The sequence below is a fragment of the Oncorhynchus tshawytscha genome, linkage group LG04 (genome assembly GCF_018296145.1).
Source record: "Oncorhynchus tshawytscha isolate Ot180627B linkage group LG04, Otsh_v2.0, whole genome shotgun sequence".
Lineage (NCBI taxonomy): Eukaryota > Metazoa > Chordata > Actinopteri > Salmoniformes > Salmonidae > Oncorhynchus > Oncorhynchus tshawytscha.
In genome coordinates this window covers 214,444-228,798 of record NC_056432.1, presented here as the reverse complement: position 1 = coordinate 228,798, position 14,355 = coordinate 214,444, and the positions used below count along the sequence as shown (strand labels likewise).

Sequence of the window (14,355 nt, the reverse complement as noted above, 5' to 3'; positions counted from 1 at the left end):
AAAAAGAAAACTTAGAATTTCCCCCGAGGGCGTGACACTGACTGAATAATTGAACTGAACTGAGTTGGACTACATGGAACTCTCTGCCACCCCAGGTAACATAATAAGCTGGCAGCACAACCAGATAAAAAAGGGATAAAATAACACCTTATGGCATGACGGACTGTTAAGAGACACATTTTTATATATTTTGTATTATATATTTTGCATTGTATTATGTAGTGTTATGTATTTTATTTGTGTTTTGTTTCCTGTTTGGACCCCAAGAAGAGAATTGGGGATCCTAATAAGATACAAAATATTTAATAATAAACTGAGCTGAGTTAGACTTAACTACACTGACTGAACGGATTAGGACTAACATAATACTTTTACTGAACTGAGTTGGATTGAACTAGACTGAATGACTGAAATGAATTGAGTTGGACAGCACCTGTTACATCTGCTCCTGCCAAGCCCTCTACTTCTCATCCTGTCTCCCTAACCTGCTGCCACTCCCCCAGTGCTCTCTCCATCTCTCTCTCAGTGGGTGTATGTGATTGTGTGAGTGGAAACAGGTGTGCTGGAGGCAGAGAAGATCCCCACCAGCTGAAACCTGTTCCATAATCAAGACCTCTACAAAAGCCCTGCCACTTCCATGCTGCCAGATCGTAGCATCTGCTCAGTCAGTCTGTGTTTCAAGCCATTTGTTCCCGCATAGATCTTGTTGTGCCTGTTTTTCCCCTAGCCTGACACTGATTTCTCTCTCCGCTACAGTTCCATCAGTACTGACTCTGGTCCCGGGCTCCAGTCAATCGTCTCGTCAGTCCTGTTTCCCTGTCCTGGAGCCCCGCTCTACTGCTTCCATGGATTCTGCTCCGGACCTGCTTACCCTGCCCCTACTCCCCTTGCCCCAGCCTCAATTCCTGGTTCCCTACTACCCACCTGAGCTTCCCTTGGCCTGCACCACAGCTGTTCAATAAATACCATAGTTACCTTATCCCTGTCTCCCCACCTGAGTCTGTACCTGGGTTCACCTGCTCAACCATGTGTAACAGCACCAGAATGAATGATTCAACTGAAACAATTTGGATTGAACCAGACTAAATTATTCAATGAACTGATTAGGGCTGAATGATTCAACTGAACTTAGTTGGAGAGCACCAGAATAAATGACTCAACTGAACTGAATTGGAGTGAGCAAGAATGAATGACTGAACTGATTAGGGCTGAACCAGACTAAACGAAGGAGGGCCATGCACCTTGGTGGGTTAGGGGTGGAGGAGGGCCATGCACCTTGCTGAGTTAGGGTTGGAAGAGGGCCATGCACCTTGGTGGGTTAGGGTTGAGGAGGGCCATGCACCATGGTGGGTTAGGGTTGAGGAGGGCCATGCACCTTGGTGGGTTAGGGTTGGGAGGGCCATGCACCTTGGTGGGTTAGGGTTGAGGAGGGCCATGCACCTTTTTGGGTTAGGGTTGGAGGAGAGCCATGCACCATGGTGGGTTAGGGTTAGAGGAGGGCCATGCACCTTGGTGGGTTAGGGTTGGAGGGCCATGCACCTTGGTGGGTTAGGGTTGGAGGAGGGCCATGCACCTTAGTGGGTTAGGGTTAGAGGAGGGCCATGCACCTTGGTGGGTTAGGGTTGGAGGAGGCCATGCATCTTGGTGGGTTAGGGTTGGAGGAGGGCCATGCATCTTGGTGGGTTAGGGTTGGAGGAGGGCCATGCACCTTGGTTTAGGGTTAGGGTTGGAGGGAGGGCCATGCACCTTGGTGGGTTAGGGTTGGAGGAGGCCATGCACCTTGGTGGGTTAGGGTTGGAGGGCCATGCACCTTGGTGGGTTAGGGTTGGAGGGCCATGCACCTTGGTGGGTTAGGGTTGGAGGGCCATGCACCTTGGTGGGTTAGGGTTGGAGGGCCATGCACCTTGGTGGGTTAGGGTTGGAGGAGGACAATGCACCTTGGTCGATTTACTTTGGACAATCATAATCACCCATAAGGCAAGCACATAGTGGTTTCTCTTGTTAGCCTTCCTGGACTATAGCTAACACTGTAGCTAACGCTGTTAGCTTTTCTATACTGTAGCTAACCCTGTTATCCTTCCTGGACTGTAGCTACAGTGAGCCAGTGGAAAAGTTCCAATGGCTGGTCAGATAACGCAGACCACAGTGCATAGAGCAGGCAGACAGGGATCAGCAAGACAGCAGAAATTGTACTAACATTGTGTCACTATGCTTCAGTGACACACTAAACCACTTACTATTAAATATATATTTCATATCAATAACCAGGTTTCTATCCAACCATTTTATGCGGATTAATTAAGTGAGACATAAAACAATCCACAACCAGGCTTATGAAAACAGGAAATGTCAGTACAATTTCAGAAATTTACATAGACAATTTGATTATTGGACATGGAAGGATCTTTGTGTGTCTTTAAAATGTATAAAATGAGAAATGGCTGGGTGGAAACACAAATATTGTTATAATAACCATCTGAGTCATGATGACATGATGTGTAGTCCTCCCACTACAACCCCGGGAAAGCATGCAGTTTATTAGGATACAGATTAAATAAATGATGATGAATTTATGATGAACTTCACATGGTGGTGAAAGTGCACTGTGATGAGCTTGATGCTCTTTCCAATAAATATTGAGGGTCTTAATCTGGTGACATGATGATTGATGCTTGAATGCCGTTAGACAAATACAAATATTCTCTCTCTTATCCATAATAATCCCATCATGTAGGCTAGCCTACCTTCACTATCTGCCAGCTGTTGGCTAGAGAGCACGTGCCAAGACCAGCGTGGGCACAGTTGCTATTTAACACAATAGTTTTATGACATAACCATCGGTAGAGTTGAAAATATTTTCTTTATGCAGTTTTTAGAATATTCACATGAAAATATGTTGCCAATTGGATGGAAACCTAGCTGTTTCTCCCTAGGTAACTAGGTCCAGTAATTATTGAAGTTTAAACAGCTAACATTCTCTAAAGAACACAGTTACTGACACTTGTTTGGAACATTGAACGGAGAGGTCAACCAATGGACACTCACCTGGTCTTTCTCTGGTTTGTCGGAGATGTCGTTCATGCTGCTTGAGGCCAGGTTCCGATGTGTGGTGGCTGGACTGCCTATGAGTGAACAACAGCCTTGAAGGTTAACAACCTACTCTGCTGTTAAAGACTGGACTGAATGGAGACAGCAAAACACACAGTGTACCAGCCTACACTTCAAATTGCAGGGTGGAGATACTGCTGAAGGCAATACATCTGTGAAAATAAATCTGGTGCCACTGTAGTGATTCAACAGGTTGTTACCTCATTCCTCTGGATAGATAGAGGGGGACAGTCCATTTGATGCACCCAGAGGAAAATGGCATTTCCTATGTTGTCACTGGGGAAAAATACCTTCTCAAAAAGTAGGGTGTGAATAACATTCAGACTTGGTGTTAATCTGTGTGGACTAAGCATACTGAAGTGTGGACTGGGTAGAATGGACTAAATTTGGATGACAACTGTCAGAATTGAATTCCAGTCATCTAAGATCTATCATGGAGGACAGATAAGCGGCTCTATTCTGGCCTAATGAGGCAGATTCCTCATGAAAGAAAATAACTTCTGTGTGATAGGATACAGTGGGGGAAAGGGGACAGCTGGTTGTTTGGCTCTATGGACCAACAGTAGTTCCAGAATTCTAATGAGAACATACTTGGCCAGTCTATGATGCTGGAGATCTACAATACAGTAGCATGACTTACTAAGCCAGTCCATACTGGGGCTTCGTTGGGTCTGCAGCTCCTCCATTGAGGCACGGACTGTTAGACAAGGCACTGAGTTTTCAAGAGGACTACGGGCTTAAATGGCAGAACCCAACCCGCGGAAGACAGAAGTAGAGGGAGCAGGACGAATGGAAGAAAGGAAAGAAAGAAGGAGGGAGAAAAATAGTGGATTAATCAAAGGGCAAGTGTTAGTTAGACAGACAGATGCAGTGGAATTATACAGTGTTAGTTAGACAGAATCAAATGAGTAAGGGTTAAAAGAGAAGCAGATAGAACAGGATGTGATAGATTAACTGGTGAAGCAAAGTGAAAGATGGTTATCTGGAAAGAACACAGTTTCGGGTTGGACATACTTAGTTACATTGGATCTGTAATGTTAGACCACAATACTGACCTACCAAGCAAAAGGCAGTAACTGCTCATTTCGGCAAAAATGAGTTAGTCATTTTTGCTACATTATATAAATGCTTAATCTCATGGACAAGTATCCTGCCTCTATTGTATTGTGTTCAGGAGAACATGGGGGTGATGTTAGCAGTAACTGTATAAAGTTACTGTGAAACCAACCTGGTATTATATAGTGTATTTTATTGAAATCCAAAGCTAGATGATACACACAAATCGATGTGAAAAATTCTACCAAATAATTCAAATGTCCTTTTCACTACTACAACAACATATCAATAAAACAGATCGATGACTTCCATGTTCCATTAACCAATCATTGTCATAAAGGTCAGAGCAGGTAATAAATGATTATTTACAGACCCAAGGTGACCTGGGCAACTGATCACCTTCCATGTTCCATTAACCAATCATTGTCATAAAGGTTAGAGCAGGTAATAAATGATTATTTACAGACCCAAGGTGACCTGGGCAACTGATCACCTTCCATGTTAAATACCATGAAATCTGTTCCAACCATATATTTATTTGATTTATCATTGATTAATATAATCAAACAAACATCTGTGTGTGATGATGAATTCAGTGTTATGATTTTACAGCAATGAAAGATGAAATGAAAAGTTCAACTCCAGAACAGCCTCAGCTTAACTAAATTAATTATACATCTAAACTGATGTGAATGACTTGGTTCTGCTGTTCTGCAATAGAGCATCCATGTCCGATAAGGAACTATGTTCAGTACAGTTCACTTGAGGTTTAGGACTTTTCGTTCCATTTCTTAAATGTGAATATTATGCAAACTTGCACATTTAAAATCTGGCCCTACATGTCCAACAACTATCTTAATTGACTCTACAGAATCAACCAATCTGGTCCTACATGTTCAACAGCTATCTTCATTTACTCTACAGAATCAACCAATCACATGTTTTCACATCTAACATGTGGAATGTTTCCTAATGCCATGTATGGGTGGACCCCTCTGTCTAGGAATCTCAGCTCCTCTCTTAAAGGTGATGTGTGCTAATGGAGGGGGCAGTAAAGGTTCACTGATAGAACTCTACACTGTCCGCCTGTCCACCAAACTTTTCACAAGAAATAAAAGAAACCTGTATCGAGAACACAGACACCAAAAACAAGATATTGATGCCTAACATTGATGGGGGAATTATAAAAAACATGGCAGATTAAAGGTGACACCTATAACAGCATTATCCAGGTTGGTAAACACGCAGCACCAAACTGGCACCTGTAATAGCATTATCCAGGTTGGTAAAGACACAACACCAAACTGGCATCTGTAATAGCATTATCCAGGTTGGTAAAGACACAACACCAAACTGGCACCTGTAATAGCGTTATCCAGGTTGGTAAAGACACAACACCAAACTGGCACCTGTAATAGCGTTATCCAGGTTGGTAAAGAGCCTACTTGCACTGGAGACCGTCTTGCCGATGTCAGCTAGCGAGCGCAGGTTGGACTTCTTTGTCTGGTGTCGATGTTTCCGTAGCAACGTGTACGTCACCTTGTCTTTTAGCTCCGCCTTCAGCAGACCGCTATCTATCTGGCTGTTTGTGATCAACTCTGTGGAAGATGGAGACAGAGAGAGATGGAGGGATGGAGGAGCAGAGGAAGATAGAGACAGAGAGAGATGGAGTGATGGAGGAGCAGAGAGAGATGGAGGGATGGAGGAGCAGAGGAAGATAGAGACAGAGAGAGATGGAGGGATGGAGGAGCAGAGGAAGATGGAGGGATGGAGGAGCAGAGGAAGATGGAGGGATGGAGGAGCAGAGGAAGATAGAGACAGAGAGAGATGGAGGAGCAGAGAAAGATGGAGGGATGGAGGAGCAGAGGAAGATGAGACAGGGATGGAGGGATGGAGGAGCAGGGAAGATGGAGACAGAGAGAGATGGAGGAGCAGAGGAAGATGGAGGGATGGAGGAGCAGAGGAAGATAGAGACAGAGAGAGATGGAGGGATGGAGGAGCAGAGGAAGATGGAGACAGAGAGAGATGGAAGGATGGAGGAGCAGAGAAAGATGGAGGGATGGAGGAGCAGAGGAAGATGGAGACAGAGAGAGATGGAGGGATGGAGGAGCAGAGAAAGATGGAGGGATGGAGGAGCGGTGGAAGATAGAGACAGAGAGAGATGGAGGGATGGAGGAGCAGAGGAAGACGGAGAGAGAGATGGGGGGATGGAGGAGCAGAGGAAGATGGAGACAGAGATAGAGGGATGGAGGAGCAGAGGAAGATGGAGACAGAGAGAGAGATGGAGGGATGGAGGAGCAGAGGAAGATGGAGAGAGAGATGGAGGGATGGAGGAGCAGAGGAAGATGGAGAGAGAGATGGAGGGATGGAGGATCAGAGGAAGATGGAGACAGAGAGATAGATGGAGGGATGGAGGAGCAGAGAAAGATGGAGAGATGGGGGAACAGAGGAAGATGGAGGGATGGAGGAACAGAGGAAGATGGAGACAGAGAGAGATGGAGGGATGGAGGAGCAGAGGAAGATGGAGGGATGGAGGAGCAGAGAAAGATGGAGAGAGAGATGGAGGGATGGAAGAGCAGAGGAAGAAATCACTATAGCTGACAAGCTAGCAAAGAAGGATAACACTGTTTAGAAAGTTACTTTCAGTTGTCTGGCTTGCTACGTTGACATATCCGAAACATATTTTTTCAAAGGTGGATTTATCGGTGTTAAAAGAGAGCAGGTATGCTAATAGGACAACCTGGCTGCTGATGCCATGCTTTGTAGTTATACTTCGTAACATCAACGACAATATCGACGACAATACAGTGTCCATGACATCACTGTGACCCAGGCAACTTTAAAAATGAATTTGATTAAAATTTGATGTATATAGTTAGAGTAACTGTAAAGCAGCTTTAAAACTATGCCAAGACACTACCAGTGTGTTGTCCAAAATGATTCACTATCAGAGAGAGAGAGACATCTAGTTTGACCAACAGACTGGAAACAAACATAGAAAGACAACAGTCAGAAAGGACGGACAACCACCCAACACATTGAGGGTGTTCTATTCAATACCTGTTGGTGTACCACCACCCAACACATTGATGGTGTTCTATTCAATACCTGTTGGTGTACCACCATCCAACATGTATATAGCCTCATTATTATTATTTTTTTACTTAAATTTATTTTGTAAATATTTTCTTAACTCTATTTTCTTAGCTCCATTGTTGGTTAAGGGCTTGTAAGTCAGCATTTCACGGTAAGTTCTACACCTGTTGTACTGTATTCAGCGCATGTGACAAAAAAATGATTTTGATTTGACTTTCTTGATTAGAAATGCCTTCTCCTATCTTAAGAGCAAAATGGAAGGCCTGTTCCAAGTCCCTGGTTTGATTTCATAGATTAGAAATACCTTGTCCTATCTTAAGAACAAAATGGAAGGCCAGTTTTCAGTCCCTGGTGCTACATGAGAGTGTCTTGCCACGGAATCTCCTCACAGCTCAGTCTAAGGTATTTTTTTAAAAAGTGGGTCAGAATCCTGAACAAGGTTAGCAGTCCCAGGCTCTTTCTGATTGCTACAGGCTCTAATGGCCAATCCTTCTGATAGCTGGCCTCCTAGCAGGGACCGGATCCCCTCACACAGCGCAGCACACAGCATTACTGCACATAAATCAATTAAAGTGATATATCTTCCTCTTCATCTCGTCTCATCCCCTCCTCCTCCCCTCCGTCCAGAGCCAACGGGCCAATGAGATGGGAGGGAAAAGAAGGATGAGACATAGCGAAGAGAGATATGAGGTGAAGGGAAAGGAAGGGATCATCATTAAGGAGGAGATTGTAAATGGCATTCCTCTTTCCTCCCTCCATCTCCCCCCTTCCTCCATCTACCCCCTCCCCCCCCCCTCCCTCCATCCCTCCCCCCTCCCCCATTCCTACACCCCCTCCCTCCATCCCTCTACCCCCTCCCTCCATTCCTCCACCTCCACCCTCCCTCCCTCCCTCCCTTCCTCTACCCCCTCCCTCCATTCCTCCGCCTCCATCCCCCATCCCTCCACCCCCTCCCTCCATCCCACTCCATCCCTCCACCCCCTCCCTCCATTCCTCTACCCCCTCCCTCCATTCCTCCACCTCCATCCCCCATCCCTCCACCCCACTCCCTCCATCCCATTCCATCCCTCCACTCCCCTCCCTCCACCCCACTCCCTCCATCACCCCCTCCATTCTCCCATTGTACTTCAAACTGAACCATCAAAGTCAATTCTTTAACATGTACAGTATATTCAGGCATGTGTTTTGGGCACTTGCTCTTGTCCAGTAAATGTATTGGTATTTACGCTTTACCCTCTAGGAAGTCTTGTAGACAACATTACTAAGCATGGTTTCAATGTAACTAGACTGACCCTGTGCTTGTGGCCTCAGGTTTAGGGTTATTCAGGGAAGAGGGGCAAGCTCTTTGCTGTGCTGAACAGAAGCACTCAGCGGTGAACCTGCTCTGCTATAGTGGCCAAGCTGAAAGAACATCACTAAACTGAGCTAGATATATCACAAAGAACAGGCCCAGTGGAAACAAGTCAATGGACTGCAGCTTGAAGCATCCATGGGCATATCATTTATAGAACAGACATGGCTATTGAAACCAATTGAACAACTATCAACCTAAGACATAATTGCTCACCACTTTCAAGTATACCTCCTTTCAGTGTTCTGTAAAGCACATGGACAGTCAAATAGTAAGCCCATATTTGTGGTCCTCTGTAGCACAGTTGGTAGAGCATGGCTCTTGCAACGCCAGGATAGAGGGTTAAATTCCTGGGAATACCCATACGTAAGCAACATATGCACGCATGACTGTAAGTCACTTTGGATAAAAGTATCTGTTAAATTGCATATATTATTATTGTATAGTGTATATTGAGTAGAACTGGGCTGGAATAATTCACTAAACTGTATACGGACTAGAACTGGGCTGGAGTAGAAGTCATAATGTAGTAAAGTGATAATATGGTCAGTGTATGGTCAGTCATAATGTAGTAAAGGTCGGGTCAGTCATAATGTAGTAAAGGTCTGGTCAGTGATAATATGGTCAATCATAATGTAGTGAAGGTCTGGTCAGTGATATTATGGTCAATCATAATGTAGTAACGGTTTGGTCAGTGTATGGTCAGTCATAATGTAGTAAAGGTCTGGTCAGTGATAATAGGGTCAATCATAATGTAGTAAAGGTCTGGTCAGTCATAATGTATGAAAGGTCTGGTCAATCATAATGTAGTAAAGGTCTGGTCAGACATAATGTAGTAAAGGTCTGGTCAGTGATAATATGGTCAGTCATAATGTAGTAAAGGTCTGTTCAGACATAATGTATTAAAGGTCTGGTCAATCATAATGTAGTAAAGGTCTGGTCAGTGATAATATGGTCAATCATAATGTAGTAAAGGTCTGGTCAATCATAATGTAGTAAAGGTCTGGTCAGTGATAATATGGTCAGTCATAATGTAGTAAATGTCTGGTCAGTCATAATGTAGTAAATGTCTGGTCAGTCATAATATAGTAAAGGTCTGGTCAGTCATAATGTAGTAAAGGTCTGGTCAGTCATAATGTAGTAAAGGTCTGGTCAGTGAAAATATGGTCAGTCATAATGTAGTAAAGGTCTGGTCAATCATAATGTAGTAAAGGTCTGGTCAGTGTATGGTCAGTCATAATGTAGTAAAGGTCTGGTCAGTGTATGGTCAGTCATAAGGTATTAAAGGTCTGGTCAATCATAATGTAGTAAAGGTCTGGTCAGTGATAATATGGTCAGTCATAATGTATTAAAGGTCTGGTCAATCATAATGTAGTAAAGGTCTGGTCAGTGTATGGTCAGACATAATGTAGTAAAGGTCTGGTCAGTGATAATATGGTCAGTCATAATGTAGTACATGTCTGGTCAGTCATAATGTAGTAAATGTCTGGTCAGTCATAATGTAGTAAAGGTCTGGTCAGTCATAATCTAGTAAAGGTCTGGTCAGTGTATGGTCAGTCATAATGTAGTAAAGGTCTGGTCAGTGTATGGTCAGTCATAATGTAGTAAAGGTCTGGTCAGTCATAATGTAGTAAAGGTCTGGTCAGTGATAATATGGTCAGTCACAATGTAGTAAAGGTCTGGTCAGTCATAATGTAGTAAAGGTCTGGTCAGTCATAATGTAGTAATGGTATGGTCAGTCATAATGTAGTAAAGGTCTGGTCAGTGTATGGTCAGTCATAATGTAGTAAAGGTCTAGTCAGTGTATGGTCAGTCATAATGTAGTAAAGGTCTTGTCATTGATAATATGGTCAGTCATAATGTAGTAAAGGTCTGGTCAGTGTATGGTCAGTCATAATGTAGTAAAGGTCTGGTCAGTGTATGGTCAGTCATAATGTAGTAAAGGTCTGGTTAGTGTACGGTCAGTCATAATGTAGTAAAGGTCTGGTCAGTGATAATATGGTCAGTCACAATGTAGTAAAGGTCTGGTCAGTGATAATATGGTCAGTCATAATGTAGTAAAGGTCTGGTCAGTCATAATGTAGTAAAGGTCTGGTCAGTCATAATGTAGTAATGGTATGGTCAGTCATAATGTAGTAAAGGTCTGGTCAGTGTATGGTCAGTCATAATGTAGTAAAGGTCTGGTCAGTGATAATATGGTCAGTCATAATGTAGTGAATGTCTGGTCAGTGATATTATGGTCAATCATAATGTAGTAACGGTCTGGTCAGTGTATGGTCAGTCATAATGTAGTAAAGGTCTGGTCAGTCATAATGTAGTAATGGTATGGTCAGTCATAATGTAGTAAAGGTCTGGTCAGTGTATGGTCAGTCATAATGTAGTAAAGGTCTGGTCAGTGATAATATGGTCAGTCATAATGTAGTGAAAGTCTGGTCAGTGATAATATGGTCAGTCATAATGTAGTAAAGGTCTGGTCAGTCATAATGTAGTAAAGGTCTGGTCAGTCATAATGTAGTAATGGTATGGTCAGTCATAATGTAGTAAAGGTCTGGTCAGTGTATGGTCAGTCATAATGTAGTAAAGGTCTAGTCAGTGTATGGTCAGTCATAATGTAGTAAAGGTCTTGTCAGTGATAATATGGTCAGTCATAATGTAGTAAAGGTCTGGTCAGTGTATGGTCAGTCATAATGTAGTAAAGGTCTGGTCAGTGTATGGTCAGTCATAATGTAGTAACGGTTTGGTCGGTGTATGGTCAGTCATAATGTAGTAAAGGTCTGGTCAGTGATAATATGGTCAGTCATAATGTAGTGAAGGTCTGGTCAGTGATATTATGGTCAATCATAATGTAGTAACGGTTTGGTCAGTGTATGGTCAGTCATAATGTAGTAAAGGTCTGGTCAGTGATAATAGGGTCAATCATAATGTAGTAAAGGTCTGGTCAGTCATAATGTAGGGTCAATCATAATGTAGTAAAGGTCTGGCCAGACATAATGTAGTAAGGTCTGGTCAGTGATAATATAATAGTAAAGGTCTGTTCAGTCATAATGTATTAAAGGTCTGGTCAATCATAATGTAGTAAAGGTCTGGTCAGTGATAATATGGTCATCATAATGTAGGTCAGAGTAAAGGTCTGGTCAATCATAATGTAGTAAAGGTCTGGTCAGTGATAATATGGTCAGTCATAATGTAGTAAATGTCTGGTCAGTCATAATGTAGTAAATGTCTGGTCAGTCATAATATAGTAAAGGTCTGGTCAGTCATAATGTAGTAAAGGTCTGGTCAGTCATAATGTAGTAAAGGTCTGGTCAGTGAAAATATGGTCAGTCATAATGTAGTAAAGGTCTGGTCAATCATAATGTAGTAAAGGTCTGGTCAGTGTATGGTCAGTCATAATGTAGTAAAGGTCTGGTCAGTGTATGGTCAGTCATAAGGTATTAAAGGTCTGGTCAATCATAATGTAGTAAAGGTCTGGTCAGTGATAATATGGTCAGTCATAATGTATTAAAGGTCTGGTCAATCATAATGTAGTAAAGGTCTGGTCAGTGTATGGTCAGACATAATGTAGTAAAGGTCTGGTCAGTGATAATATGGTCAGTCATAATGTAGTACATGTCTGGTCAGTCATAATGTAGTAAATGTCTGGTCAGTCATAATGTAGTAAAGGTCTGGTCAGTCATAATGTAGTAAATGTCTGGTCAGTCATAATGTAGTAAAGGTCGGGTCAGTGATAATATGGTCAGTCATAATGTAGTAAAGGTCTGGTCAGTCATAATGTAGTAAAGGTCTGGTCAGTGATAATATGGTCAGTCATAATGTAGTAAAGGTCTGGTCAGTCATAATGTAGTAAAGGTCTGGTCAGTGATAATATGGTCAGTTATAATGTAGCAAAGGTCTGGCGGGTCATAATGAAGTCAATCATAATGTAGTAAAGGTCTGGTCAGTCATAATGTAGTCAATCATAATGTAGTACATGTGTTTTCTTACCAACGACCTGAGGCAGCGTGAAGGCCTCCAGTTCCAGCATGATGGTTCCTTTCTCGATGCAAGTCCGGAGCTCCATCAGGCTGTGGAGCGACAGCGTGGCCACATGGGGTTTACTCCAACGCTCTCCTCCCTTCTCCACCTTCTCCTCAAACTTGATCCACCTGGGGGGGACATGACAGGTTTCACCATTCATATACCTTGTTATATTACACCATCTTCATATACCAAGCATGTAACAGTGCAAGAAGTCAGTAGAGCAATATTACAAGCTAAACAGTTTATTAAAGGCATTTTAATAACTTCTACGAGATCAGTGTCCCCCCTGCAGGATGGTTGAGCTAACGTAAGCTAATGTGATTAGCATGAGGTTGTAAGTAACAAGAACATTTCCCAGGACATAGACATATCTGATATGGACAGAAAGCTTAAATTCTTGTTAATCTAACTGCACTGTCCAATTTACAGTAGCTATTACAGTGAAATAATCCATGCTATTGTTTGAGGAGAGTGCACAATTATGAACTTGAAAATGTATTAATAAACCAATTAAGCACATTTGGGCAGTCTTGATACAACATTTTGAACAGATATGCAATGGGTCATTGGATCAGTCTAAAACTTTGCACATGCACTGCTGCCATCTAGTGGCCAAAATATAAATTGTGCCTGGGCTGGAATAATACATAATGGCCTTTCTCTTGCATTTCAAAGATGATGATACAAAACAAACAGAAAAAGACATGTTTTCTTTGTATTATCTTCTATCAGATCTAATGTATTATATTCTCCTACATTCATTTCACATTTCCACAAACTTAAACGTTTTTCCTTTCAAATGGTATCAAGAATATGCATATCCTTTCAAGAGTGTTTTAATGATGCATCGTTCCTACAACGGCTGAAGATGTAACATGCATTTCCCAAAACACCACGCAGAGGCAACGTTCCCCATGTCCATCATCGAGTCATATGTTGATACTGATAGATTCTAAAAAGACCCAGTGCATTGGGATAGGCTTCTGGTTTCAAATTTGAATTATTCTACAATGTCGACGACGGATCAGCTCTGAGTAATATATGATTATCTAACACTGCTAATAGCCATTTTGAGGCAGATTTTTCTAATAATGCTTCAATAACGCACTGAATCACAGATTGTGGTTGCACATCATGAAATACAGTATATCGAGGCAAAAAGTACATATTCTAGCTACAGTAGCCTACAATTAGATAAAATAACTTGATTGAACATAACATGTATTTCAATAGCCTATGATTGAGATCACTTTGAGATATCAGCTGATGTAAGAAGGGCTTTATGAATAAATTTTATATATGTAGTCAGTAATTTTGGCGGTCACAGAGAGACAGATAAACATCTTGATTCTATAAACATCTTCATTCTATGGGTGGCAGGTAGGCTAGCGGTTAAGAGTATTGGGCCAAATCAAATCAAATCAAATGTTATTTGTCACATACACATGGTTAGCAGATGTTAATGCGAGAGTAGCGAAATGCTTGTGCTTCTAGTTCCGACAATGCAGTAATAACCAACAAGTAATCTAACTAACAATTCCAAAACTACTGTCTTATACACACAAGTGTAAGGGGATAAAGAATATGTACATAAAGATATATGAATGAGTGATGGTACAGAGCGGCATAGGCAAGATACAGTAGATGGTATCGAGTACAGTATATACATATGAGATGAGTATGTAAACAAAGTGGCATAGTTAAAGTGGCTAGTGATACATGTA

The 14,355-nt window shown here is 42.2% G+C and overlaps 1 protein-coding gene across 5 annotated transcripts in view; it reads right to left on the bottom strand.

Annotated features, from left to right (window-relative positions):
* slc4a4a (solute carrier family 4 member 4a) overlaps positions 1-14,355 on the bottom strand; it is a 309,472-nt gene that overhangs the window by 139,895 nt on the left and 155,222 nt on the right. For 3 of the 5 annotated variants that reach the window (XM_042320203.1, XM_042320201.1, XM_042320199.1), the window contains 3 exons: positions 12,596-12,756; positions 5,574-5,762; positions 3,046-3,122 (listed from right to left, as the gene is read on the bottom strand). In XM_042320203.1, the coding sequence (XP_042176137.1) occupies positions 3,046-3,122; positions 5,574-5,762; positions 12,596-12,756 (427 nt within the window). The remainder of the gene's footprint in view (positions 1-3,045; positions 3,123-5,573; positions 5,763-12,595; positions 12,757-14,355) is intronic. The other 2 variants (XM_042320202.1, XM_042320200.1) reach the window with 1 other exon arrangement.